The 25273-nt window shown below is 35.5% G+C and overlaps 9 protein-coding genes across 9 annotated transcripts; 7 read left to right on the plus strand and 2 right to left on the minus strand.

Annotated features, from left to right (window-relative positions):
• Positions 1–1672: 1672 nt before the first annotated feature.
• SAPINGB_P004686 (uncharacterized protein) lies at positions 1673–3388 on the plus strand (the record flags this gene model as incomplete). Its single annotated transcript, XM_031999401.1, has 1 exon — positions 1673–3388. The coding sequence occupies one exon, from the start codon at positions 1673–1675 to the stop codon at positions 3386–3388; it is 1716 nt and encodes a 571-aa protein (XP_031855292.1).
• A 70-nt stretch (positions 3389–3458) lies between these two features.
• Positions 3459–5771, minus strand: SAPINGB_P004687 (uncharacterized protein; the record flags this gene model as incomplete). Its single annotated transcript, XM_031999402.1, has 1 exon — positions 3459–5771. One exon carries the CDS (start codon positions 5769–5771, stop codon positions 3459–3461), a length of 2313 nt encoding a protein of 770 aa, XP_031855293.1.
• A 421-nt stretch (positions 5772–6192) lies between these two features.
• SAPINGB_P004688 (uncharacterized protein) lies at positions 6193–7229 on the plus strand (the record flags this gene model as incomplete). The annotated part of the gene is made up of 3 exons (XM_031999403.1): positions 6193–6632; positions 6695–6756; positions 6811–7229. 3 exons carry the CDS (start codon positions 6193–6195, stop codon positions 7227–7229), a joined length of 921 nt encoding a protein of 306 aa, XP_031855294.1.
• A 270-nt stretch (positions 7230–7499) lies between these two features.
• On the plus strand, positions 7500–8508 carry SAPINGB_P004689 (uncharacterized protein; the record flags this gene model as incomplete). Its single annotated transcript, XM_031999404.1, has 3 exons — positions 7500–7502; positions 7583–7748; positions 7820–8508. The coding sequence occupies 3 exons, from the start codon at positions 7500–7502 to the stop codon at positions 8506–8508; spliced, it is 858 nt and encodes a 285-aa protein (XP_031855295.1).
• A 151-nt stretch (positions 8509–8659) lies between these two features.
• On the plus strand, positions 8660–10842 carry SAPINGB_P004690 (uncharacterized protein; the record flags this gene model as incomplete). Its single annotated transcript, XM_031999405.1, has 2 exons — positions 8660–10480; positions 10549–10842. The coding sequence occupies 2 exons, from the start codon at positions 8660–8662 to the stop codon at positions 10840–10842; spliced, it is 2115 nt and encodes a 704-aa protein (XP_031855296.1).
• A 1240-nt stretch (positions 10843–12082) lies between these two features.
• On the plus strand, positions 12083–14398 carry SAPINGB_P004691 (uncharacterized protein; the record flags this gene model as incomplete). Its single annotated transcript, XM_031999406.1, has 1 exon — positions 12083–14398. The coding sequence occupies one exon, from the start codon at positions 12083–12085 to the stop codon at positions 14396–14398; it is 2316 nt and encodes a 771-aa protein (XP_031855297.1).
• A 186-nt stretch (positions 14399–14584) lies between these two features.
• On the minus strand, positions 14585–16126 carry SAPINGB_P004692 (uncharacterized protein; the record flags this gene model as incomplete). Its single annotated transcript, XM_031999407.1, has 1 exon — positions 14585–16126. The coding sequence occupies one exon, from the start codon at positions 16124–16126 to the stop codon at positions 14585–14587; it is 1542 nt and encodes a 513-aa protein (XP_031855298.1).
• Positions 16127–21729: 5603 nt separating this feature from the next.
• On the plus strand, positions 21730–22779 carry SAPINGB_P004693 (uncharacterized protein; the record flags this gene model as incomplete). The annotated part of the gene is made up of 1 exon (XM_031999408.1): positions 21730–22779. One exon carries the CDS (start codon positions 21730–21732, stop codon positions 22777–22779), a length of 1050 nt encoding a protein of 349 aa, XP_031855299.1.
• A 1433-nt stretch (positions 22780–24212) lies between these two features.
• Positions 24213–25233, plus strand: SAPINGB_P004694 (uncharacterized protein; the record flags this gene model as incomplete). Its single annotated transcript, XM_031999409.1, has 2 exons — positions 24213–24888; positions 24944–25233. The coding sequence occupies 2 exons, from the start codon at positions 24213–24215 to the stop codon at positions 25231–25233; spliced, it is 966 nt and encodes a 321-aa protein (XP_031855300.1).
• Between the last annotated feature and the right edge of the window lie 40 nt (positions 25234–25273).

Below are 25273 nucleotides of genomic sequence, written 5' to 3' on the forward strand. Positions count from 1 at the left end.
GTTTAAATTTTTTGCAGATTCAAAGGCTAGCAGATGAATACCATAGGAGTTGTTAATATACTGGATGCGGACTTTGATTAAGCTGAACAAATATGCTGAAGGAGAGATAAGAGCTTCAGTGAGACGTAATGGTGCGGCCATTCTAGACTTACCTGCACACGCCCATTATTTTTTTTGTAGCTGAGAGCATTGCATCTGGTACATTATTATCAAAAAAAAAAGGGCAAAACTACTACTCCACTTAACTATCCCATATTCAAAACATCTAGAACTATATTATACATAAAGATGTTTATAAAAAAGTTTTAAAATAAAAGGAAAGTTTTTTCTAAAAAAAACCTGATCTTTTATTCTTCAAAGAACCCTATAATAAGTGGTTATTGGTTATATACCATATATGGGGATAAATGTTTAATTGCTATCACTGTGAATGCCAAATGACTCAGAGATCTTTATTTACCACATTTAAAGGACTTGCCAAATTGCCTGCGGACTTTTTTTATTGTAACACTTCACAATGTTAAGACCCATGGAATTAGGCCCTGGACGAATTTAAGAGATAACCATGTTAGAATTCATAGGTTTTGTATTTTTTCGGTACTGTTATTCATTAGATTTAAAATGTGAAATTTTTAAATGGTTCCAGGGTCATAAAACATGAACACAGTAGCAATTATGGCTTGTCTTATAATTTTGTAAGAAATGCAGGTGATTATTCTACGTAATTAGCGTAACCATAAAGTCTTCTCGTAAACTATTTTTCGTCGTGTCCCATAATAAAATTGGTGAACTTAAAAAGTAACATTTAAGTAAGGGATTTCAGAGTATAACTTTCAATATTACTTATAATTAATTATCCAATTAGGATATATATCAGTTACTGGTTCAATCTTTAATGAACACAGAAAACCCGTATACTAAAAAGGATATCGTCAATATTTAAAAAACGTGCTCAATTAAGCAATAAAGGCCTAGAAAAAAATCTCAAATATATATATTCATATATGGATTTTAAAATATTCATAGAAGCGATTATTCAAAAAAGAATTTTCAAAAGAAGAAAATAAGAATTTGAGGATAATTTAAATACATAGCATATATTTAGAAAGAGATTGAAGTATTTTGATTTAGAAAAAAAGGCTAAATTGATCAAAAAAAAATCATCTAATCCAGAAAAAAATGGACCCAATAATTGACTTATTTGTCTTTAAATGCCAATTATGGTACTTTTAGGTTTGGGATAAATGAAAAAAAAACTGTTGATATTTAATCCATTTTTGTCTTACTATCAAATTAATTTGTTAAACCCTGTATTTAAGAGCCAAGTTGGAACAAAGTTATATTGGCATATGAATGCTCAGAAGATAAGGTATATTGCTCAAAAAAATGGGATTAGCATTATTGATTTTAATTAAAACCAAAAATCTTTAAATTCTTATATATTTATCCACTAATGTTTTTAAATTTAAAATTAAAAACAAAGGCATGATTTAAAGTCAAATGGAGATAATCTAGTTCCAGTTATTCAAATGAATTTTGAGTAAGGCATGGCAAAAACAGAAAATATATCATTATTCAATTTTTGATACATTAGAAATAAAAGTATTTAATCTATTAATTTCCTCATTTTTTTAAAAAAAAATGTTTATATTATTATAAAAATAAAAAAAAAATGGTGATTTCCCCCAAAATTAAACCATATATTCCTCACCTTCGTCAAATTGATGAAGAGCAGTTTGTTTATCAGATTAATTCTCGAATAAAAAACTGCAGCATTATTTCTTTAAATGATTCTCAGAAAGATTCAGATGCTGAAAAAGAAGTTGGAGAAGCACTTGTGCATGCCCCAGAGGTTGAATATGAGCTTCGTGATGAAGCAAATAGAAAATGTTGGAAATTATTCAATGAATATGAATATAAACGAAATGCTGGAGAGAATAAAACTAAATGGTATCATTGGTTTGACCAAAATGACAGTCCTAAAGAAAAAAAGCTTTTAATGAAACTCGATCTATTGCTATGTTTTTTCTCCTTTGTCATGTACTGGGTCAAATATCTTGATCAAGCAAACATCAATAATGCATATGTTTCGGGAATGAAGGAAGACTTAAGAATGAAAGGAAATGATCTGGTAAATACACAAGCAGTATACACTGTGGGGTCAGTTGTTTTTCAACTCCCTATGATGTATCTAATTCACAGATATCCAACAAATATTATTCTTCCTGTTATGGATTTGGGCTGGGGTCTTTTTACTTTGGCAATTTATCAATCCCATTCTCTTAGAGATCTTCAAGCTTATAGATTTTTCGTTGGAGTCTTTGAAGCAGCTTTTTACCCAACCATTCATTATTTGTTTGGTTCTTGGTATAAGCCATCAGAGTATGCTAGAAGAGGAGGGTTTTATTATTTTGGTCAAATGCTAGGTCTATGCACGGCTGGTTTAATTATGAGTTCATGTATTAAACTTGATGGTATCAATGATATAGCTGGGTGGAGATGGATGTTTATCATTGACTCTATTATCACTATTCCAATAGCCGTAATTGGATTTTTTGTTCTCCCTGGTACTCCTAAATACTGCTATTCTTTATTTCTTACTGATGAAGAAATTTATATTGCCCGAAAACGACTTCGTGACGCAAATATAGCAATCGAAGAAGAAGAACCTAAATTTCTTTCTAAAAATTTATGGAAAAACCTTTTGGGTACCTGGAAATTTTATATGTTTGTTTTCTTAAGTATTTTGGTGTCTAATACCAGTAATGCTAGTAATGGATCATTTATTCTCTGGTTGAAGTCTTTAGACAGGTACAGCATTTCTAAGGTTAATACTCTTTCTTCAATTACACCGGCCCTTGGTATAATCTACATTTTCCTTACTACGACCCTTTCAGATAAGACACAGTCTCGTTGGGGAGCCATTATTTTTTCTCAGTTTTTTAATTTTTTGGGGAACATTTTACTTGCAATTTGGAATATACCCGAAGGTGCCAAATGGTTTGCCTTCTGTATCCAATACTTTGGATGGGCAGTTTCTTCAGTCATTTACTCCTGGGCTGCAGATACCATGCGTCATGACCCACAGCAGCGTGCTATTACAATAGTATCTATGAACCTAATTGGTCAGGCTTCCTCTGCTGTTCTATCAATATTAGTATGGAAAACATCCGAAGCTCCCAGATTCAAAAAAGGGTTTTCATTTGTTTCTGCAGTTTCAATTACAATAATGATATGGGCAACTATAATGCTTCCATTTTATAAAAAGGACGAGCGCAAGCACGCTCTAGAGAATAGAATTATAGTCTACAATTCTAAGTCTGATGAAGTGCCGAGGCTAGTCGAAAGTTCCGAAAAAACAGTAGAAACTCTATCCAAAACAAGTTAAGAATTTAGATTGACACTTATTTTACTAATTAATATACACTAAAAATCACCATGTAATAATTTTATATTGTTTATTTTTCTTCAGTGGCTGTAGATGATTCACCTTCTTCTACCTCTTCCAAAACCTCTTCTAAATACTCCGATGCCTCTTCAAATCTTTCACGTGCTACTCTTGCAGCACCAATGCTATTAGAACGAATAACACGACCAAATTTCCTTCTAGGCTTTTTAGGATTTACAGAAGTGTCCCAGACGCTGTGTTCATGCGAAGTAAAAAAGAGAGAATTTTGAAAGAACCACTCCGAAATATATTCGTCTATAACTGGTGTTATTGCACGCAAAGGCATATCATCAACAAAGGCTATTAGTGCCTTTACTCGAGTGCGAAGATCGCGATGGCCTGCCAAATATACTATACCGGCGTAAGCTTCACCAATACCAACAAAAGCAATATTTCGAGCAGCAAAATTTTCCATATACTCATCCCATAAATATATGCACAAGTCTTGTGAGCCAGAGCCAATAGAATAACTTGAAGAATGACTGATACCTGCAATTCCAGGAACCGTGACATCCACAACTCCATATTTTTTCTCACGTGCCCAATCAATAACTTGCCGTGACGCGTCGATCATCAATGACTGTGAGGGGTCTATTGTTCCTAACAAAGGTCTTCTTTCTGCCCATATTTCTGGAGTGTCGTGAATTATGACAATAAGAGTATTTTCTTTATGAATGTCTGGTGTTGCTAAGATTTGTGCTTCAATTGTGTCTTGAATTTTGTCCTTGAGGATTGGTAAAGGAGTCATACGGTGCTTTTCAAACAAGTCCTTTGATTGATATGATCGAATAACGTCTGGAATGAAAACAGTTTCTTCAGTGTGTTTGAAATCAACAGCATGATATCCATGGCGCATGCATTCCCAATATTTTGATTGCTCGCGAATGACATCACTTATATCTTGGACTGCAGAATGCTGAGGAATTTTTGTTAGAGGTCGGCCGGGGATTTCACCAACTAAAACTTTTGTAACAGCAAGAGCACTTTTTGCAATGGAATCTAGATTGTATCCTCCTTCCATCACAACAACAAGATTTCCGTTCGCTAAAACCTTCATCATATGAGTTAAATATCCATATGCGTTTGGTGTCAAGTGATAGCCTCCAATGGGGTCACCTTCTGCAGCATCAAAACCAGATGAGATAATGACCAAGTCAGGGTCAAATTCAATTGCAATAGGCAAAATTACCCTGTTCATAGCGTAAATATAATCCGCATCACCCATTCCAGCTGCAGACCAAGGAATATTGACATTGTAGCCTTCACCATTTCCTTCGCCAACCTTTGTGTGAGACCCATAATCAGTTCCGGGATAAAATTTTCCGCCTTCGTAACGATGTAAAGACATATACAAAACGCGGGGATCGTTGTAAAAGGCGCGTTGAGTACCATTACCGTGATGAACATCCCAGTCAAGCACAATAATTTTTCTAACGCTTTCGGGGTAATCTCTCAAGATAGCTTTGGCAGCAACTGCAACATTAGAAAAAAGACAAAATCCTGCAGCATTTCCCGGTTCAGCATGGTGTCCAGGGGGTCTGACAATTGCGATAGCATTCTTAACCTTGCGCTCAACAACAGATTTGCATACCTCAATAGCACCTCCACAGGAAAGAAGAGCGGAAGTATAGGAGTCGTTATTAAAATATACGGAATCACCTTTTTCTGTTTCTTCTATTAATTGTTCACGTGTCATTGTCGTAGTTGACTTTATAAAATCAATGTGGTCTTGGGTGTGGACCAAAAGCAGTTCTTCATCAGAAGCAAATCGGATAGGAATTTTTTGCATGAGATTTCCAACCTCGTCGAGGCCCTCAAGTTTAGGGTCGATGATAATACCAGATTCGGCAAGTGCTTTGTACACACGATATATGCGTCGCGGGTCTTCAGGATGGGGGTCCACATAGTCGAAATTAGAAGTCACGATTTTTGCATGGTAACGCATACGAACATCGTAACAATACCCTGTTCGGAGAGGAATGTATATAAGTTGTGGTTTTGTAGTTTCAACGATTTTTCCGTTTGTTGTTATTAAAGATTGTGATTTCTCTGTCTTGTCTTCGTTTTTAATGACCGGCGGAGTTACTTCTGATGGACGAGTCGCGTCTTGAGATGAAACCAAAAGGTCGCCGGATCTTTTTCTTTTTAAATCCGGTCTTGAATCGTCATTTTTTAAAGTTTCCAAAGACATCGGTGATTGCTCTTGTGTGCTGTTAATAGAAGGTGTTTTGTTTGTATTTGAAGATTCGCAATGACTCGGAGGCTCACCAAAATCAGGGAGTTTATTTACTATTTTGTCTAAAAAGCTGTTTACAGAAGACATAGTATTGTGGACATATTGTTATTATCTATTTATCTGTTGAAAACCTTTATCAGGCGTTTGGTTTATTCTTCCTTATAATTTGTCTTTTGGCCTAGAATAAGTTTAAGGTTGGATTTTGGGATTTTTAAAATGGTGAAAAAAAGAAAAACAAGAAAAACAAGAAAAACAAGGAAAACAAGGAAAACAACAAAAAAAGAAGAAGGACAAGAAGGCCGGAAAACTAATTTAGGTCAAATATATTGCAATATTTGTTACACTGTTTTGCTTATGTCATAATAAATTTATTTTGTGAATTCCCGAAAGTGCAACTGGAGATGTATTTATCTAGAATGATAAAAAAAAATGCCTCCAGATGTCAATAAAACCTATTGCTTTTTTTTTTTTTTTTTTTCTTTACATGAATCAATAATATCAAGAAAGTATGGGCAAACGACCAAATTTTCAAATCACTGTGGTAATTAATGAGCTCACAAACCTGCCACAGGTCTCTGGGAATTCATGGATTAGGTGGTTTGTTAAAGACTCACCAAAGCCTGAAGCCCGTGGAAAAACAGATAAACACCAAGTTAAAGAGCATCGCGTCAATTACGGAAGTCATACAATTTCATTTACTCATCACATTCGTGTTTCAACACGTACTTCGACTTTAAAAGAATGTATTGTTGTTTTTGAAGTCATTTGGGAACACAAAAATTCTGCAGAAAAAATCAACTTGGGAAAAGTCGAAGTAAATTTGTCCGAGTTTGCCAATGTGGAAACTGCGCAGCCAACACGCTTTCTTTTGAAAGACAGTAAAATCAACAGCACGTTAAGTTTAACTATTGTGTTGAAACAACTTTCGGGAACAAAAAGTTATAAAGTGTATGATAATTTGAAGTTTTACCAAAAGAGGGGAAAAAAAAAAACTAACAATAGTTTAACAGACCTGAACCAACTTCACGAGTATTTGGTGATATATCATCCACTTTGAACAATGATATTGGTCGTATGTATTTTTCTTGACCCCATAAAATTTCTTTAAAAACTAACTTGTTTTAAGATGGACTGAGTGATGCTAAAAACACATTTGGTTCACTTTCAAACTCGACCTTTTCTGTTCAATGGCATTCGGTTGTGGAAGGTGATTGTCACCCGCGAGCTTGCATCAATGACATTTTTAATGGCGGGGACGGACTTGTAGGAGTGTGTTCCGTTCCCGCAGAGAACAACGGATTGGCTGCCAAAGAGAAGCCCAAGAAAAAAGAGTTAAATACTGCTAAGAAGGCAAACCTTAACAACACCTTTGGTCAAGAAAAAGGAATATTTGAGGGTGGAGAAGGAAGAAAGCCAAAGACTTCAACCAACTTGAGCGAGCTGGCATTGCTCAATGACGGTAAAATCAGGCCATTAATAATGACAGAAGAAGACGTTAGAGATAGCCTCCAATCATGGCGTATTGAAAACATTGCTGCCAAATAACTTTTGTATTAAATAGATCTTAAAGTCAGGTCTTTTATTTATTTTTAATGTGTGAATGTAAAACCCTGTTGGTTTAAGGTAGACAATTAAACTGCACGTGTAATAGCCTCTTTTAAGTGTAACGCGAATAATTTTTTTTTCCCTTCTTTCAAAAAATTTTGGCGAACAACCAACCAAATTGTATGACTTAGAAAAAAATACACATTATCCGGACAAGTTTTTTCTTCGTTATAGAAGATCCACATCTTATTAAATAATTAGGCATTTAAGATGGTACGCGCTTTTTTTTTAAAAAAAAATATTAAACAGTTTATTTCTTTTGTTTTTTTTATTATCATCTAATACAAACTTAGTCAGCCAACTACTGGTCTTCGACTCAAAGGCACCAATGGCAGTACACGCGAACTGAACTTCATGAAGAGCATATGAAAGTTCGACAATGGGACTATGATGAAGGAAAGATTGCGAATTTAGACGATGACACACTTTACGACAATATGCGTTTGTATTTCCATAGCTGTAGGTTGCAACAAATTTTGCTTTGTTTTTTTGCTCTAAGCGGGTTTTCTAACTTGAAACGTGTTTTGTAGTGGTTCGCTTACTAGGTCGACAACTCAATGTTCGGCAACGAGCCATTGGAACAGCGGAGGTTTATTTGACACGATTTTTCACCAGAATATCTTTTTTTGAGGTCAACGCCTATGCCATGGTTGCAACATGTGTTTACGTTGCCTGTAAAACAGAAGAATGCCCCCAGCACATTCGGACTATTACAAATGAAGCAAGATCTTTGTGGCCTGAATATGTTAGCCCAGATCCGACAAAAATTGCTGAGTGCGAGTTTTATCTTATTGAGGAACTTGATAGTTATCTTATTGTTTATCATCCTTATCGTTCACTGATTCAATTGACAGAGAGTCTCACTATAGCTAACAGCCAGCTGACTCTTCTTAGTGAGGAAATACAGTCCGCTTGGTCCATGATAAATGATAGCTATGCAACGGATATGTTATTGTTATATCCTCCACATATTATTGCAATGGCTTGTCTCTATATTACTCTTGTTTTGCGAACACCACTAATGAGGCAGTCCAGGTCCTATGAATCCGTCAAAGCGAAGTTTGATCAATTTGTTTTTTTTCTTGGAAACTCAGGGATAGATCTTGAAAGTGTTATTGATGCCATCCAGGAGCTAATTTCTTTATATGTTCGATGGGAGTCTTATGACGAAAGCAGATGCAAGTTGATACTTTCGAAACACATCTTGTCTTCAGGGTGATTACTTGATTACTTTATTATTATTTTTTTGACATTGAAACGCTTTCATAAATATCATCAAATCCCCTGATCCTTTCAATTTTCAACATGATTGTCAAAGACTTTTTTTCTCACTTTGTTTTTTTTTACTATATTATCATTACGTTTCAGCAATGGGTCGGCAGTTCACTGAAGCCAACTTCCCGCATCCTAAAGACCATCTCGATGATAATGATGATGATGATAATGATGATGATGATGTTGATTCTTACTTTTCTAATAACAGCCAGGAAGTTCCTGATGAAATAAAAAATGCTTTAGATGCAGCATTATGCGAAACATATGCTACTAAATTAGTGGTTCCGTTTGTCATTAATGAATTATCATTCATCAATAGTTTATCAAGCTGTCTTGAAGCATCTGACGAATACAACAATATTTTGGCAAAAATCAATCTACTATCCTCAAAAGAAATTCAAAAAAAGATTGATACTTTTAAATGGAAAATTAAACAACCTAGATCGGTTAATTCCAAAAATGAAGCTGAAAATTATAACTCTGACTCTGATACTGATACTGACTCTGACACTGACTCTGAATCTAGCGCTAACGTTAACGAAAGCCACATCAGCAAAAGTAAAAGTGACAACAATGTTGGCAATAACAGCGAAAATGAAACCCTAGAAGAGTATTATATGGAGGCTGATGAATCAGATTACGATGGAAGTATAAGCATCAGTGATGAGGAGGATAATATCCAAGATTTACCCGACAAAATCAATAAAGACGAAATTTATAATAGTGACGGCAAACAGCCAAATTTCCAATCTTCAAGTCCTTCTGCTACACAAAGGCCATTTTCTTCGATGCCTGACTTAATCAAAGTTAGTTCATCAGACTTTAACCTACCACCTCCTCTTATGCTTCAAGACACGGGGCTTCCTCCGGCGGTCAGTCATTCAGAAAATGGTCGCCACTTGAATTCTGATAATTCTTTGAACTTCTCGTTATTACTTCCTCCTATACGTTCTTCAAGTTTGACACCATCGGTGGGTTCATTTTCCTTAAACACACAACCTCTACTGAAGCATTCAAAAAGCATTTCAGATTTCCCTCCATCAACAGGCGAACCCTCTCAGAAATTTAACCCTGAAACTTATTCAGGTTTTACTTTACCATCATTTGATCTTTCGGATCATGAAAAAAATTTAAATCCTTCCACACCAGTGGTTCTGAGAAATGAGAATCGCACACCACCTAACTTGTTACATATTACCAATTTTCAAGCAATGTCGACACCCTCGACACCGTCAACTCCAAAAAATCAAAAACTTTCAGATGTATATCTTAAATTTCCTCTTAAAGGCAACGGTGGCAGTCCAGAAAGTCCTTCTTATATTTTAACAAACAGTAACTTGCCATACAATAATGCTACTCTGTCTTATAGTCTTTTTTACAACGGTTCTCCAAATTTAGACAAAAAGTCTGAAAAAGTTTCGGATATGATTTTTGATTTAGATGATTTTAAAATAAAGCAAGAAGAAGTTACCGACGAAGAGATATTTCAAAAATATAATACCCTGAGTGATGTGGAAGATACCTTTCATCAAAGCGAAAACATTCCTGGGAATGAAGATAGTCCAACTCAGTACCATGGTAGCTCTGATAGCTTTGAAAGTATGTCAGATGATTATGAAAATTTTTCAGAAAAATCTGATGAACGTTTAGAACTTCCAGTATCTTCTAGGATGGTGCGTGCTGATAAAGGAAAGGGGATAACCAAAAATACCAACAGGAAAAAAAACAGAATTCCATTCTTAAACATGGCTGGTTCCAAGTTTTTATCAGGTGATAATGTTGACGATTTAAACACGTTTGGAAGTCCAGAAATTGAAGATTTTGATAGCGATCTGGACATCGAAGACAAAACTGTAGATGACTATGTGAAGGAAATCCAAGATCTTTACACTGACTACTATAATTTTATTCATAACGTGAGTTTTTCTTAGTTTTTTTTTTTTTTTTTGTATTTCTTTATCTAGTACTAATTTGAATATTCAAGACTGTTGGACCTATTAAGTTTGCCCCAGAAGATGTGATTAATAGAGACCTTCATTACATGAACTGCTTTTTGAAGCATATCCAGGATTTCAAGGTTATCCCCAAACTTAGTGTTTTTGAACGCAGTGCTCTTCTTGAGAAACAGTTTTTTAAAACACCAAAAATAAATAAGCAGCAAGTAAAAGAGCTTGCAGAACAGTCTGGATTGTCTGAAAAGTCTATTCGTATTTGGTTTGCCAACAAGCGAAGCCGAACCAAAAAAGAAAGACTTAAACAAAAAGAAGTACAAACCTGATGTGTTTTTTTGTTTAGTAGTAATTAAATTAAAAAATAAAATAAAATAAAACAAAATTATTATAATGTTTAATTAATTTTTATTCAAGGATTATAGAATTTTATCCTGCTATCCTTTTTGTTCTTAGTAGTTACTATATATCTCTTCTTTTTTATAAGAAACTTTTAATTTAGCTTTATTATTGAATCTATAACAGTCAAAAAAAGTAACTCCTAGTGACTGCTAACAAAAATTTAAGGGTTTCCGTTTGTTTGTTTGTTTGTTTTTATTCAAGGGTTATAGAACTATATAACATCAGCATCTGCGCTATCCTTTTATTGTCTGACTATGTGACTTGCCGGTTTTCATTTGTACCTTTTTAGCACGGGTGGTTTCTGTTCTGTGCGTCTCCGGTAGCCCGGAAGATGGGCCCTGATGCCAGCTTACGAGGAACAGGGAGAACCAGTCTGTCGGTCCCAAAACCTTCCCAACCCATTTCCACTTATCTTCACGGACGCCCATGTATTTCTTAATCTCTTCCGTCAGAGATACGGTCTGCAATCACCTGCAGGCTATTTAGACTGTACGGAAGAGTCGGCATTCCTGTAACCAGGGTAGCCTATGGTTTTCAGTCTAGGTGTGTACTCCCGTACACATCCTCAGGAAAAGGGGGTATTCTGGGAATCGAACCCAGTATCTTCCGCTATCGAGCGAACGTGTTATCCTTTACACCATCCAGCCCTTTCCCCATGTAAGGGTTTCGTTTGTTTGTTTGTTTGTTTTTATTCAAGGGTTATAGAATTATATAACATCAGCATCTGCGCTATCCTTCTTGTCCATACTATATATTTTTTCATTTTGATAATAAACTTTTAATTTTGGCTTCAACATTGCATCTCCAACAGCCCGAAAATAAGTCCTGATGCATGTAAGGGTTTCCGGCTTTTCTAAATTTTTAAAAATGATGTTTCTCTCATAATTATACTAAATTCTAACTCAAAATTTAAGGTTTTCTGGTTTTGTGGTGTAATGGTTATCACGTCTCGTTCACACCGAGGAGGCTCCGAGTTCGATCCTCGGCAGGATCAATTTTTTGAATAAAAAATCAGAATCAGGGTTAGGTTTCAGTATTTTTTTTTTTTACCCTCTCACGTTTTACCATGCTAGATTTTTCTCTTTTTTTCCTCTCACAGTATACATCCGCTGATCAATCAGTTTGCAACCCCTTCCCCAGTTGGTTCATTTTTTTTATTTTAAAAAGATGCTTAGCTTGCTGAGAGTTCAGAATCGATATGCTGTGCGAGCACTTCAACTTCAACAGCTTGGGGTGAGGCTTTATTCGGTGAAGAGCCCAAGAGTAAAGCGACCAGGAGCTTTTACTTCAAGTAGGCAAAAAGTGCAGCCGACACCTCCTCCACCTCCCCCATCTCCCGTACCTACTACGGCTCCACCGATTTCGACAAGTCCTCAAACAGTTAGTGAACCAAAAGTTGTTCCTAAAGAAGCGCAGCCTCAAAAGGCTTCGATACCAGAACGTCCTGTGGAAAAAGAGCAAAAAAGAGCTCCTAAAACAGAATATAAGAAGAAGGAAGATAATAACAATTCGTTCAACAGGAAAAACAATAGAAGCAATAATGATCGACAAAATCTGAAAAATAGCAAGCCAAATTATCCTCCTAAGAAGAAGATTATCAAGCCAGTTCAGAAAAAGACGGTCATGATTCCTAAGAGTATAACACTGGCTAATTTTTCGCATGTCGTCAATACCAAGTATTCACAACTTGTCACTCTTATGACGGAAATGGGTTTTGAAAACCTGCGTCACGATTATATTCTTTCTGAGTCTGATGCAAAGATGATTGCTGAAGAGTTAGGCTTTGCACCAGTTATCGACGATACTCTTGCTCTTGATATTTATCCTGCCCCGCCTCCAACTACTGAAGAACTTGCAAAAATACCCTTCCGCCCCCCTATTGTTACAATTATGGGACACGTTGATCACGGTAAAACTACGATTTTGGACTACTTGCGAAAGTCTTCGGTAGCAGCTGGTGAACACGGCGGTATCACTCAGCATATTGGTGCATTTTCTGTGAGGCTTTCTTCCAATAAGGAGATTTGTTTCTTGGATACACCTGGTCACGCTGCATTTTTGAACATGCGTGAGAGAGGTGCCAATGTTACAGATATTGTTGTTTTGGTTGTTGCAGCTGATGATTCTGTTATGCCACAAACTAAGGAAGCAATCAAGCACGCCCAAAACGCCGCAGTCCCCATCATTGTTGCAATCAATAAATGCGACAAGCCAGATGCAAATCCCAATAAAGTTGTTGAAGACTTGTCTGCTAATGGAGTGGATGTTGAGGATTATGGTGGAGAAACTCAGACAATCCGTGTTTCCGGTAAAACTGGCAAGGGCATTGATGATTTAGAAGACGCTATTATTACGCTCTCAGAAATGCTTGAGGTAAAGGCTCCTAAGGTTGGCAATGCTGAAGGTTATGTCATTGAATCACAAATCAAGAAGGGCCAGGGAAGCAGTGCCACAGTTCTAGTGAGACGAGGAACTCTTAAAGTCGGTTCCTATGTTGTTGCTGGCCAGACATGGGCCAAGGTCCGTAGCATGAAGGACTCCAACGGTAAGACTGTTAAGCAAGCCGGGCCTGGTACACCAGTTGAAGTTACAGGTTGGAAAGAGCTTCCTGTTGCAGGTGACGAAATGCTTCAAGCAAAGGATGAAAATCTGGCCAAGAAGGTTGCAGAAACACGAATTGAGCGAGCCAAGATGGAGAAGGAAGCGGATGAAATTAATGTTTTAAACGAAAAAAGACTAAAGTTGCATCAAGAGCATGAAAAGGAGCTTAAGCGTCAAGAGCGCTTAAAAATGGGTCTTTCTGCAGAGGTAGAATCAGACTTTGTTGACACATCTAAAGCAGATGAAGCAGCTGGTCCAATTGTTGTTCCATTTATCATTAAGGCAGACGTTAGTGGTTCTGCAGAAGCAGTTGCAGATAGTATTCAGGGTCTTGGAAACGGAGAGGTACAATCTTCGGTATTGTACAAGGGAGTGGGTCCAGTCACAGACACGGATCTGACGCGTGCGGAGACTGCTGGTGCAGTAATTTTGACCTTTAACGTTGCAACTGACCGAGATATTTCGCACAAGGCCCAGTCCAAGCATATCAAGATTGCAGAGCACAAGATTATTTATAAGCTGCTAGAGGAAGTGACTGAGGAGCTTGCCAGCAAGCTGGAGCCTGAAATTAAGCACAAGGTTTTGGGTGAAGCCAGTATCAAGGAGGTTTTCAACATTACGCTGAAGCGCTCTAAGAACATGCAAATTGCTGGTACGCGTGTTACCAATGGTCTTCTAGCACGTAACGCAAAAGTCAAGGTGCTTCGCCAAAACGAGGTTGTCTATGTGGGCAACTTTTCGTCGCTCAAACACTTTAAAGACGAAATTGAGACTGCTAAGAAGGACACGGACTGTGGAGTTGCCTTTAATAACTGGGATAAATTTGAAGTCGGTGATGTTATCCAAACGTTTGAGGAGATTGTTATCCCCAGACATTTTTAGATTTGTACATAAAAAAAAAGAGCCTTGTAAATAAATATACATTTTTTTTTTCAATTTTTATATTAATTTTTTTTTTTTTTTTTGGATTCATAAAAATTCATTAACGTGGGTGCAATTTTGGTCTAAAGACCTTTTTTTTTCTTTCCTTCATTTTCATCATCATGTGTTGTATGCATCAACTAATATTTACTCGTCAGCATCTTCAACATCGGACTCTTCTAACCAGCCAATAGCACGCTCAACAGCACGATTCCACAGCTTGTATTCCTTAGCACGACGTTCAGGAGTATAAGTACCTTTGAAGATAGTCTTTCCTTCTTGATTGATGGTCTTGAGTTCTTCCTTATTCTTCCAAACACCAACGGCAAAACCTGCAGCAATAGCGGCACCCAGAGCAGTGGTTTCACGCATAGCGGGACGAATGACATCAATTCCCAAAAGATCAGCCTGGATTTGCATAGCGGTATCTGAATTAGTAATGCCACCATCGACACGGAGAGCCTTGAAAGGAGCACCAGAGTCTTTGGCCATTGCCTCAAGAATGGCCTTTGATTGGAAGCAGGTAGCTTCTAAAACAGCACGACAAATGTGGTTCTTAGTAGTATATTGTGTCAGGCCAACAATGGTCCCACGAGCATCATCACGCCAGTAAGGAGCAAAGAGACCAGAGAGAGCAGTGACAAAGACGACACCAGCATTATCAGGAACCTTGGCAGCATTGTCACCAATCTCAGCAGAGGTAGAGACGAGGCCAATATTGTCACGCAGCCACTTGATTGCGGAGCCTGCAACGGCGATGGAACCTTCGAGAGCATAGACAGGAGGGGAATCCTTAAACTGGTAGCCAATGGTGGTCAGGAGGCCATTCTTGGAAATGACTGGTTCATTGCCAGTGTTGTATAACAGGAAGCAGCCGGTACCATATGTGTTTTTCGCCTCACCAGCATCAAATCCGAGCTGTCCAACAAGGGCAGCGGACTGATCACCGAGACAGCCAGCAATAGGAACACCAGCAAAGTAGCCAGTACCAATACGACCGTAGGTTTCAGAAGAGGAAACAATTTCTGGAAGAACCAATTTCTGGAGGCCAAAAAAGTCGAGGAGTTTGTCATCGTACTTGAGAGTCTTGATGTTCATAAGCATGGATCTGGAAGCATTGGTGGCATCAGTGATGTGGCGGCCGCCATTGAGACCACCAAGAAGGTTCCAAAGCAACCATGAGTCTACAGTGCCAAAGGCCAGATCGCCACGTTCATAGACCTCACGGACTTCAGGTCTGTGGTCCAGGATCCATCGGACCTTAACGGCAGCAAAGTATGTAGAGATGGGGAGACCACAAGTTTCCTGGATCTTGTCAGCGCCGGGCTGAGCTTTGAGCTTCTTGACGGTTTCAGTGGTGCGAGCATCAGACCAAACAATGGCGTTGTGCATAGGGATACCGGTCTTGCGGTCCCAGACGATGGAAGTTTCACGCTGGTTTGTGATACCGATGGCCTTGACCTGGGAGGTGTGGATGTTTGCGGAAAACATCTTCTTTCCGACCTCATAAAGACAGGTGTTGGCAGAGTCGGTGAGCTCTTCTGGGTTATGCTCCACCCAGCCAGGATGGGGGTAATATTGGTTAAATTCAACCTGATGTGACAGGCGAATCTGGCCTTTCTTGTCAAAGAGGATAAATCTAGTGGAGGTTGTGCCTTGATCGATAGCACCGACAAATTCTTCAGCCATTTTAGAGATGGTAGTATATGAGTTGTATGAGTATGTATGGGGGTAAAGAGTTGACTATTATATAATAACTACTATACAAAGAGAATCTAAACAGAAATAGGTAAGCCTAAGGAAGAAAAAAAAAAAAACTAGAAAATTGATGATTTAAATGAAAAAAAAAATAGTAAATAAATTATTAAAAATTAAAGAAAAAAAGAGAAAAGAGAAAAGAAAAGTAAAAATTTCAAAAAAAGGTGGGGAGAAATGGGGATTTTATAAAATTTTTATATATGGGACATTTGAAAAAAAAAAAAAAAAAAAAATTGGCCCATGGAGCCACCAGACGACAAAGTTTAGGGACATTTGCGGGGAAAGAATCGCTCGTATCCTCCACACTAATGGGCTTATAGTCAAATCACACACAAGAATGGTTTTTTTTTTTTTTTTTTGAATGCCTCCTGTTGCCCCAGAGTCTGCAAGTTTTTATGAATTGTTTACTCAATCCGGACATTCCTACTTCTTTTCTCCCACCCCCAAAGATTTTTCATCTTTCTCTACCTACCACCACCTCCATACTATATAATTTTACTGGTAGCGCACGGGCCACTCTCATGCGCTTTTTTGATCATCTCTCCGCCTTGGTCCGTCATCGGGATACGGGAAAAGAAAGGGAAACCTTTTGATGCTTAATTGAAGATTTACAATCATTGTAAATAATCCGTGTTTTCATTAATCCGGTTGCAGATTCTTTCCTGGACATCTGGTAATAAATAATATAATTTAAATTAACAAGTAGTCGATCTTTATAAACCGTTTGCTGATAGCCAAAAAGAAATGGGATAGGAAATAGAATATTATGGTATTGGGGGGGGGAAGTTTTTTTTTATTTTATTTTATTTTATTTTTATTTCTAGAAAAAAGAGGAGGTTTGGAAGAAGATTTTAAAAAAAAAAAAATAACCTTTTTTTTTTTTAAATCTTAAATCCTCGGATCATCTGAGGAAAATGGGGGTGGATATATTAATACTAAATCCACCTCTGACTAGTTGAAAATTTAATATTTTCATCAAGTTCCACATTTTTATTTCTTCATTTTTATCTTCATCTTTTTTTTTATAATTTCTGGGGCTTTGAACGCCCGTTTTAGGTAAAAATCCGGATTTCCCCTAAATATTACCGTATTCAAGTTAAAACATCCATATCGTACGTGTAGACATAAACCTTTGACTATCATTCCTATATATTACTACTACCCTGCAAGATACTGTGATGTCACCATCGGGCAGTTTTTTTAGATGGTTTTTTAAAAAAAAAATCTTTTTTTTTTTCATTATTCTCGAAAGATTTTTTTTAAATAAAATATTACAAAGAATTGATAGGAGTCCTCAGGCTTTTGTTTCTTTAAATATCTCAGGATAATGGCCCGGATAACTACCCGACGTTTCTCATCTATTTCTAAATGACATCTTGTTGCAACTAATAAATGAAAAGTCGTTAAGTCACTGAAAAAGAAAACTCCAAAAATGAACAACAGAGTTTAAAAAGATCTTTAATACCCTCGTTATATCTAAAAAAAAAATCTTAATTTACAGACCTCTCATCTTTCTCTTTTTCTTATTTTTTTCCAATTTTCATATTTCCCAATCTCAAAGTAAGGTTGCAAAAAAAAAATTAAAAAAGTACCCTTTTACTTCGGCTTTTTCATCTCCGGATAGACTTTTGCGTGAAATGCGTTTACTTGAAAAAAAAAACTAAGACACCCAATGGGTCATAGCTGTCCGTAAAAGAAAAAAAAAATATATAGTAATATGCCCCTTCATGATTTTTTCTTACAGGAGCTTCACGCCATTTTGAAAATGATTCATGGAACACTCGGATGTTCTCTGTAAATTTTTAGAAAAAAAAAAGGGAAAAAAAAAAAAAAGAAATTAAAAACATCACAGTAAAAACTCAGGTAGTAAACCATATGGAGACTCAATTTAGTATTCAAAAACCACAGTTAAGAGAAGGAAGAAAAACCTCAAAATATTGTTGGTATAATCTTTACAAATATCATAATTAAAGATCACCAAGTTTCACAAAAATTTACATCTTTTGCTGTAATGTCAAGCAACAATTGAAATTAATGGAAATTAACAATCTATTTATTATAATTACATTTCTTGGGGAAATTTGTCTTCTATATATACAAAATAGAAATAACAAGTACTGTAGATTATACTTTTCAAGTACAATAAGCTAATGAACGGACCAGAATGGCTCGAACGGACCTGTGAAGTCCTTTGAAAACTACAGACTGATCTTCACCATGAATGGCTTATAAAACAGGTCAGATTAGCAAATATAAAGTCTTTTGGTCTAGATTGTCTAGTGATTACTATTATAATACATAGCTTTGTTATCAATAAAAAAACAACTACTACACATGGCTATTCATTAATTCTTAGATTGGATAGAGCCTAACTTGATGAATATATAAAAACCTGGAGTTATCTCAGTTGTTTTAATAGTTTTCTTAATGCTCTTGCAAAAAAATATAAGAGTAAAAAATAAAGAAAAAGCAAATTCAAACAATATGAAATTAAAGTTTTGAAATATAACTGTGACCTTACTCAGATTGAAATAGTATTATGTGGTTTTTAATTTCCCCTCATATTTCAAGCCAAAACTTCTTTTAAAGTTATTTGAAAAGTTTGAAAAAAGAATCATGGTACCAATTTTTTTCAGAATGATCTATCTTTTGCTTCAATATTAGGCAATTGAAAAAGATGTTTGAATAAGTGTCTGAGATATTTCAATTGAAATGTCATCTTGTTGTTTAATCCAGCTTAGAATTATAATAATCCTTTTACTTATTCAAGAATCAGCCCTTTAGAATAATTTCAGCTTTTCATATCTATGATTATTCAGCATTATTACTTGTTTATTCATAAGATGAACAAGATTCTAATTATCAATTTCAATGAAATATTTGAATCTAGTTTGAATATTTGAATCTAGTTTGAATATTTGAATACTTTCTTGGTGATATACACTTGAAAATGCTTTGGAGGTTTGGCTTTTTTGAATGTTTTCCCAGCTTTTCTAGGATACTCCACGTGTAGGCCTGGTCGGTATTGTCGGCACCATTACTTATTCAAAAGGTCATCTATTTTTTATTTGTTTTTGGTATTAAATATTTATTAATGTACACTTTTGTACATGATTATTATAACGAACATGACGTATAAGCGCGGCATCGTTCGGAGGAATTAATCCGCTTGCACTTGGAAAATTAAGAAGTAAAATAAATATAAAAAAAAAAAAGAACAATTAAATTTGTGAAAAAAAAAAAAACTAGAGGCCTTATTTTCTTTGAATGTGATAGAAGGATATAACAAGAATAACTTTCTCCTCAATGCTGACTTGTCTCCTTCTCCCCCCACTTTTGTTGTTGGTCTAATGCTTATACTTTGCCTTGCTTCGCAACTCTGTTTTGCTTGCCCTCAGCGCCCCGATTTGGGTTAAAATTGCTACTTTTTTAAAGAAAGGACTTGGGTTCAAAAATATGCCATACAAATTTTGGACTGGTTCATATTTAAGGCTGAAGTAGGTGACCTTGTAAAACTTTGTGTTTACAATAAATATACGACTTTACTCAGGCTTTAATAAAAGGCACCCGCCTGCCGACGGGGAATAACAAAAAAAAAATGTTAACAAAGCTTGAAGAAAGAAAGAAAGAAAGAAAGAAAGTAAGAAAGTAAGTAAGAAAGAAAAAATAGAAGTCTTTGTCAAGTCTTTCGTAATTACATATTATAATATATAAAAAAAATCATCTAAGAATTTTTGTTAAGCTTTTTTTTTTTATTCATTTTTTATTTGAATCTGATGCATCTAAAAATGAAGCAAAAATATCAGTCGGTATTAACTGTTTAAACATTTTCGGTTCGGCTACAACCGTTTTTTTTTTTTTTAATATTGAAAACATTTTAAATACTAGGCTTTGATTTTATCCATTAAAAAAAAATAGCGCCGTGCTAACATTGTACAGTGCAGCATATATAGTCCAAAATGTCTTAAAAGCACCTCTCCGTTTTTAAAAGCGACGACGTGAAATATTATCAAAAATTTACTAAAAAACATGATTCTCATAGTGTCTGTTTAAAAATATTGCCGATTATATCTTGTCGTTAATAAAAACGACTAATTTCTTTATTTATATTTTGTACTTAAAAATCTATCTACAGTGTTTTATTTTTTTTTTCTTTCTTCTTCAGCCTTATTGCATCTCAGGTAGAATATTGCAGAGAAACTATGCCTAAATTTAGCTGAATACTGTCTGCAAGAATCATTACCATAGTTTAGGCGATGCTTTTATATATATATATATATATATATATCATCATTATGAAAGGTCTCAAACTACATATTGATCAATCATGATTGAATAACTTTAACATAAGGTCAACATTTTTAAGCCTTTACTTTATAAAAAAAAATTTCCCCACGTTTGATGTTCATTGAAAGCTCAATTCCTACGGATCAAGCTTCACTTTTCCCCGATCACCGATAAGACCATTTAAATACAGGTATCAAAAATAAAAAATAAAAAAATATATATATAGTAATAGTCTATAGTCTACTAATATTACTACAAATAATATAATAATAAATGCTACGCATTCTCTCACTCCTACTATTATTGTGATAAACAACATGTCAACCGCACGTCTGTCGCCCGTTAAATATATGGCGAACTCAAGGATATCATCCCCACTTGAATTTAACTTTTCTTTTGTGGGAATAGCTATTTGCTCCTGCCATGTTCCGTGATTGATGTCCGTTTTTGGGATCCTAAACGATTCCCTTAAAAGAAATTTTGGGGTAAACCAATAAGAAATTTATCCCGAGATATTAACGACAGGTTGTATATCAGTGGTAATATCGGTATAAAATGTATAATCCGATACATCCTTATTACCTGGGGATAAACTAGTGGTCAAATTTGATCCCAAAATGATGTTCAAATTTAGAAAATTTTGATTTTGAAATTTTAAGTTGTTCAAACATAGCCTGCTAACTTATTCAAGAAAAGTATAATGGGGGTAAACTGTGAAAGAAAAATAAAAAAAAAGTTCAATGGCCAAAATCGTTTGAAAAGAAAGCGGGGAGAACATAAAAAAAAAAGGCAGGAAACAAAGTTTTCATCTTTTTTTTTTTTTTTTTTTTTTTCAAGTCATTGGCCTACCCCCAAGTATGGGGTGACAGATCTGGAGAAATAAGCACGAAATCCATGTCTCATTCAGTACCTAGGTAAAAAAGAAAAAATATATATATTCTTCTCCGCAAATATATAAACATCCCGCTTTTCCCTAGTCAATGAGGCTTGAATTTTTTTTTATTTCCTTCTATTCTCTAATCATTATCATTTTATTGTCTTGTTCTTTATCTATTTTTCCATTGTCGATCCCTAAAACTCCTTGTTTTACCTATTGGGTCTTAGAGTTACTATTCCTCGAAAATAATAATACTTAATCAGACAGCACCAACTATATTTTACTATTCCTTTTTTTATTTCCTGATTCAGCATTTTTACGGAACTTTCTTTTAATAACTTATTTACAATAAAAAAAAAAACAAACTACCATGAGCGAAACCACTTACTGTGACACACTGGAGAACCCACCATTCTGGCCCCGCATTCGGCACAAGTTCAGAGAACCCTTTGCTGAGTTTCTTGGTACATTTATTTTAATACTATTTGGTGACGGTGTTGTTGCTCAAGTCGTCCTTTCTAGTAACAAGAATGGTAGTTACCAATCTATTTCCTGGTGCTGGGGTATTGGTGTCATGTTTGGCGTCTATGTTTCTGGCGGTATTTCCGGTGGTCACTTGAATCCTGCTGTCACATTTGCCAACTGTGTCTTGAGAAAATTCCCCTGGAAAAAACTGCCAATTTATGTCGTTGCTCAACTTCTCGGTGCCTTTTGCGCAGCTTTTGTTGTTTATGGTAACTACAAGTCTGCCTTTGACTATTACGCTGGTATGGGTGTTAGAGATGTTACTGGAGATGTTTCTACTGCTGGAATTTTTTGCACCTATCCTGCTTCCTTCATGACTAGAACTGGTATGGTTTTCTCTGAAATTATTGGCTCCTCAATCCTAATGCTTTGCATTTATGCCATCAATGACTCAAATAATATGGCTGCGGGCCCTCTCGGTCCTCTGATATTGTTCTTTTTGATTTTTGGCATTGGCGCTTCCTTTGGCTGGGAAACCGGTTACGCAATTAACCCTGCCCGTGATTTTGGCCCAAGAATGGCCTCCTATATTTTGGGTTATGGCCCCAAGGTTTTTACTGCTGGCGGTACCTACTTTTGGATCCCCATTGTATGCCCAGTCATTGGATGCACTTTTGGTGGCTTTCTTTATGACTTGTTCATTTACACTGGGACAGAATCTCCCATTAACCAGCCCTACTTTGGTATCACTAGACTCGCAAATAAGTCTTCCAAGAATGAGGATGTTGAGAAGAGCAAGCACAATGACCGGATACTGGCCGGTTTTGTTCACGGTCACTCAGAACACCCTGTTTTGGAGACTGTTACATATGCTGATGAGCATCCTGAACATATGACTACAATGTCGGCAACACAAACCAGCAAGGCTCGTGTTGAACAGCTGGAACAGCTTTAAGCATTGATTGTATAATTTAAAACGTAACTTTTTGCATGTATCATAGAAGATAAAAAATATATATTCTTGTGTTATTACGATAAATATCTCGATCAAAATCTGTTATAAAGAAGAAAGTTACTTACGACAGACTTGGATTTTCCAAAACTACAACATCAACTAGTTAAAGAGTTAATAGTTGACTTATTTAAATTAAAATTTAAAAAACTTTAGTACTAAAATTGCAATTTTTAATGTATGCTTATTGCTAAATATATTGGTCAATATTTGTTGGATTAACCTCAAAAGCACCTGATGTATATTATCATCTTTACGGAAAAAAAATGTTCTTTTAAATGCCACATTTAAAATAGTCTCCTTGTTTTCAATTTCTAATTTTTACGAACATTATAGCTCACTAAAAATATTTATGAATTTACTTTGGTAATGTTGGTCCAAAAAAGGGTTTATTTTGTGTTTAACTATTGCAAAAACTTATGTTCAAATTAATTTCATGTTGAGGAAAACTGTGAAATTAAATGTTGATATTGGTAAGTATTTATAAAATATTAATAATCATTACATATAAATTTATGTTTGGTAGTGTAGTGGATTTTATGCATTGCCACCACCAAAAAAAATAAGAAAAAACAAATTAACCCAGGGTTAGGTTTGTAAACTGTTTAGAAATAGGTTGGGTGTTTTGCTTCCCTTAAAAAAATAAAAAAGCGCACACGACGATTCGAGAACCATTATCTTTTGATTTTCCCTTTACAAGAAACTATTAATTTTTTTTTTTTGATTTAATTAATTCTTTTAATTATAATATCCGGATTATTTTAACAATACTTTTAAAAAGCTTGTATATTTCCAACTTTTTATTTAAGAAACTTGTCTTGTTTTAAAATTTTTTATAAAATTTCTTTGCTCTATTAACTTGTATCCATCTAATCAAACAGTTTAAACAGAAATCACTCCTCTATTTAATAACTTATATTCCCCCCAATCATTTCTAAAGAACATATATATCTCTTTTTTTTTAAAAAAAAAAAAAGTAAATCTAACATCCGACACTTGAACAAACAGAAAAAATGTCCAGTAAGTTTTGAAATTTTTTTTTTATTTTGATTTTCACGTTTTTTTTTTATTTGTTTTCCATCTTTTTTATTTGTTTGTTTACTTTGTTTTGTTTTTTTTTGCTCCTAAAAGGAAATTCACTGGCTCGTTATTGATTGCGGATGATGAGGGTTCCCCAATTGTAAACAACGTCCCAACGGATCGTATCCATGACAATCCCTCATTTCTATTTGTCTTTGACTTCCCCCACCATTCAAAAGTAAACAATCATTTGTTTATTTATTTTTTTTTCACTTTTAAGATCTTTCTTTCTTATATATTTTTGAAGAAAATTAATCATTCTTGATATTTTAAAATCTCAAAAACTAATAAAAACAATGTCAGATCAACGTGTGGTTATCATGCTTACTAGCATGGACGGTACTAAATCCGAAACTTTTACCTTGGACAGTAACAATAATACTTTGAAAGTCGGTCGCGGAAAGAAGCCTTCTATTTTTGCAGTCAAAACTTTGAGCCGTGAGCATGGTTTATTTACTCTCAAGGATGACGAACTTCTCTATACTGAACTTAAAAACAGACATGGTACTTCGATGGTCATTAATGATCATACTGTCACTCTGTCGCCGGACGAAACTCGACACCTTGGAAAGGTTGATTCTCATACATTTAAGAAACTATGCCCTATGCACTTTGCTAGCAAGTTCAGTGATCTTAATTCTTTGAAAGTTAACGTTTCTGCTAAAATTGATGATACCCCTGATGCAAAATCTACACAGAAAACAAGCTCTCAAGTCCCCTCTACTTTTGAAGATACTGCCGACGAGACCTTTTTGCAAACCGAAAACATTAAAATTGATGGAGATAGTAATGATGAAGTAGCCATTCCTGTTGAAATTGAAACAGAAAAGACAGCTAAGTCTCAAGATGATGAAGTGATTATTGAGGAGAGTCTACAAGCTACACAAACAGAATCTTTTCTGAAAGATTCGACTGAAGCAGAACAAAAAGAGACTGCGGAAATTAAGGAAACAGAACAAAATTCTGAAAATGGTATTTATACATTTTATTAATTTTTTTTTATTTAGCATTTTGCTAACTTTACTAGACTCTACCACTCCCAGCAGAAAGCGAAAGAGAGATGATGAAATTGAAGAGGATATTGATTCTAAGAAGAATAAAAATGACGAGGCCGCTACTTCAGATGAAAAAGAAGAGTCTTCTGCCGAAGCTACTACAGAAGAGAAGACGGAAGTTGTTGCTGCTCCCGCTGCACCACACGAAGAGAGGCCGTCAAAGCGTGCACGCATTCTTGATTATATTCTAAAGTTGGGCGTTGGAGCAGCCATTGGAAGCGTAAGCACGTTTGCTCTTCTTGTTGCTACAGCCCCACAGTAAAGAGGGTATTGAAAATTGACTTTTTCTAAATCTTTTTACC

The sequence above is a fragment of the Magnusiomyces paraingens genome (assembly GCF_902498895.1).
Source record: "Magnusiomyces paraingens strain CBS 517.90 genome assembly, contig: contig3, whole genome shotgun sequence".
NCBI classification, from domain to species: Eukaryota; Fungi; Ascomycota; class Dipodascomycetes; order Dipodascales; family Dipodascaceae; genus Magnusiomyces; species Magnusiomyces paraingens.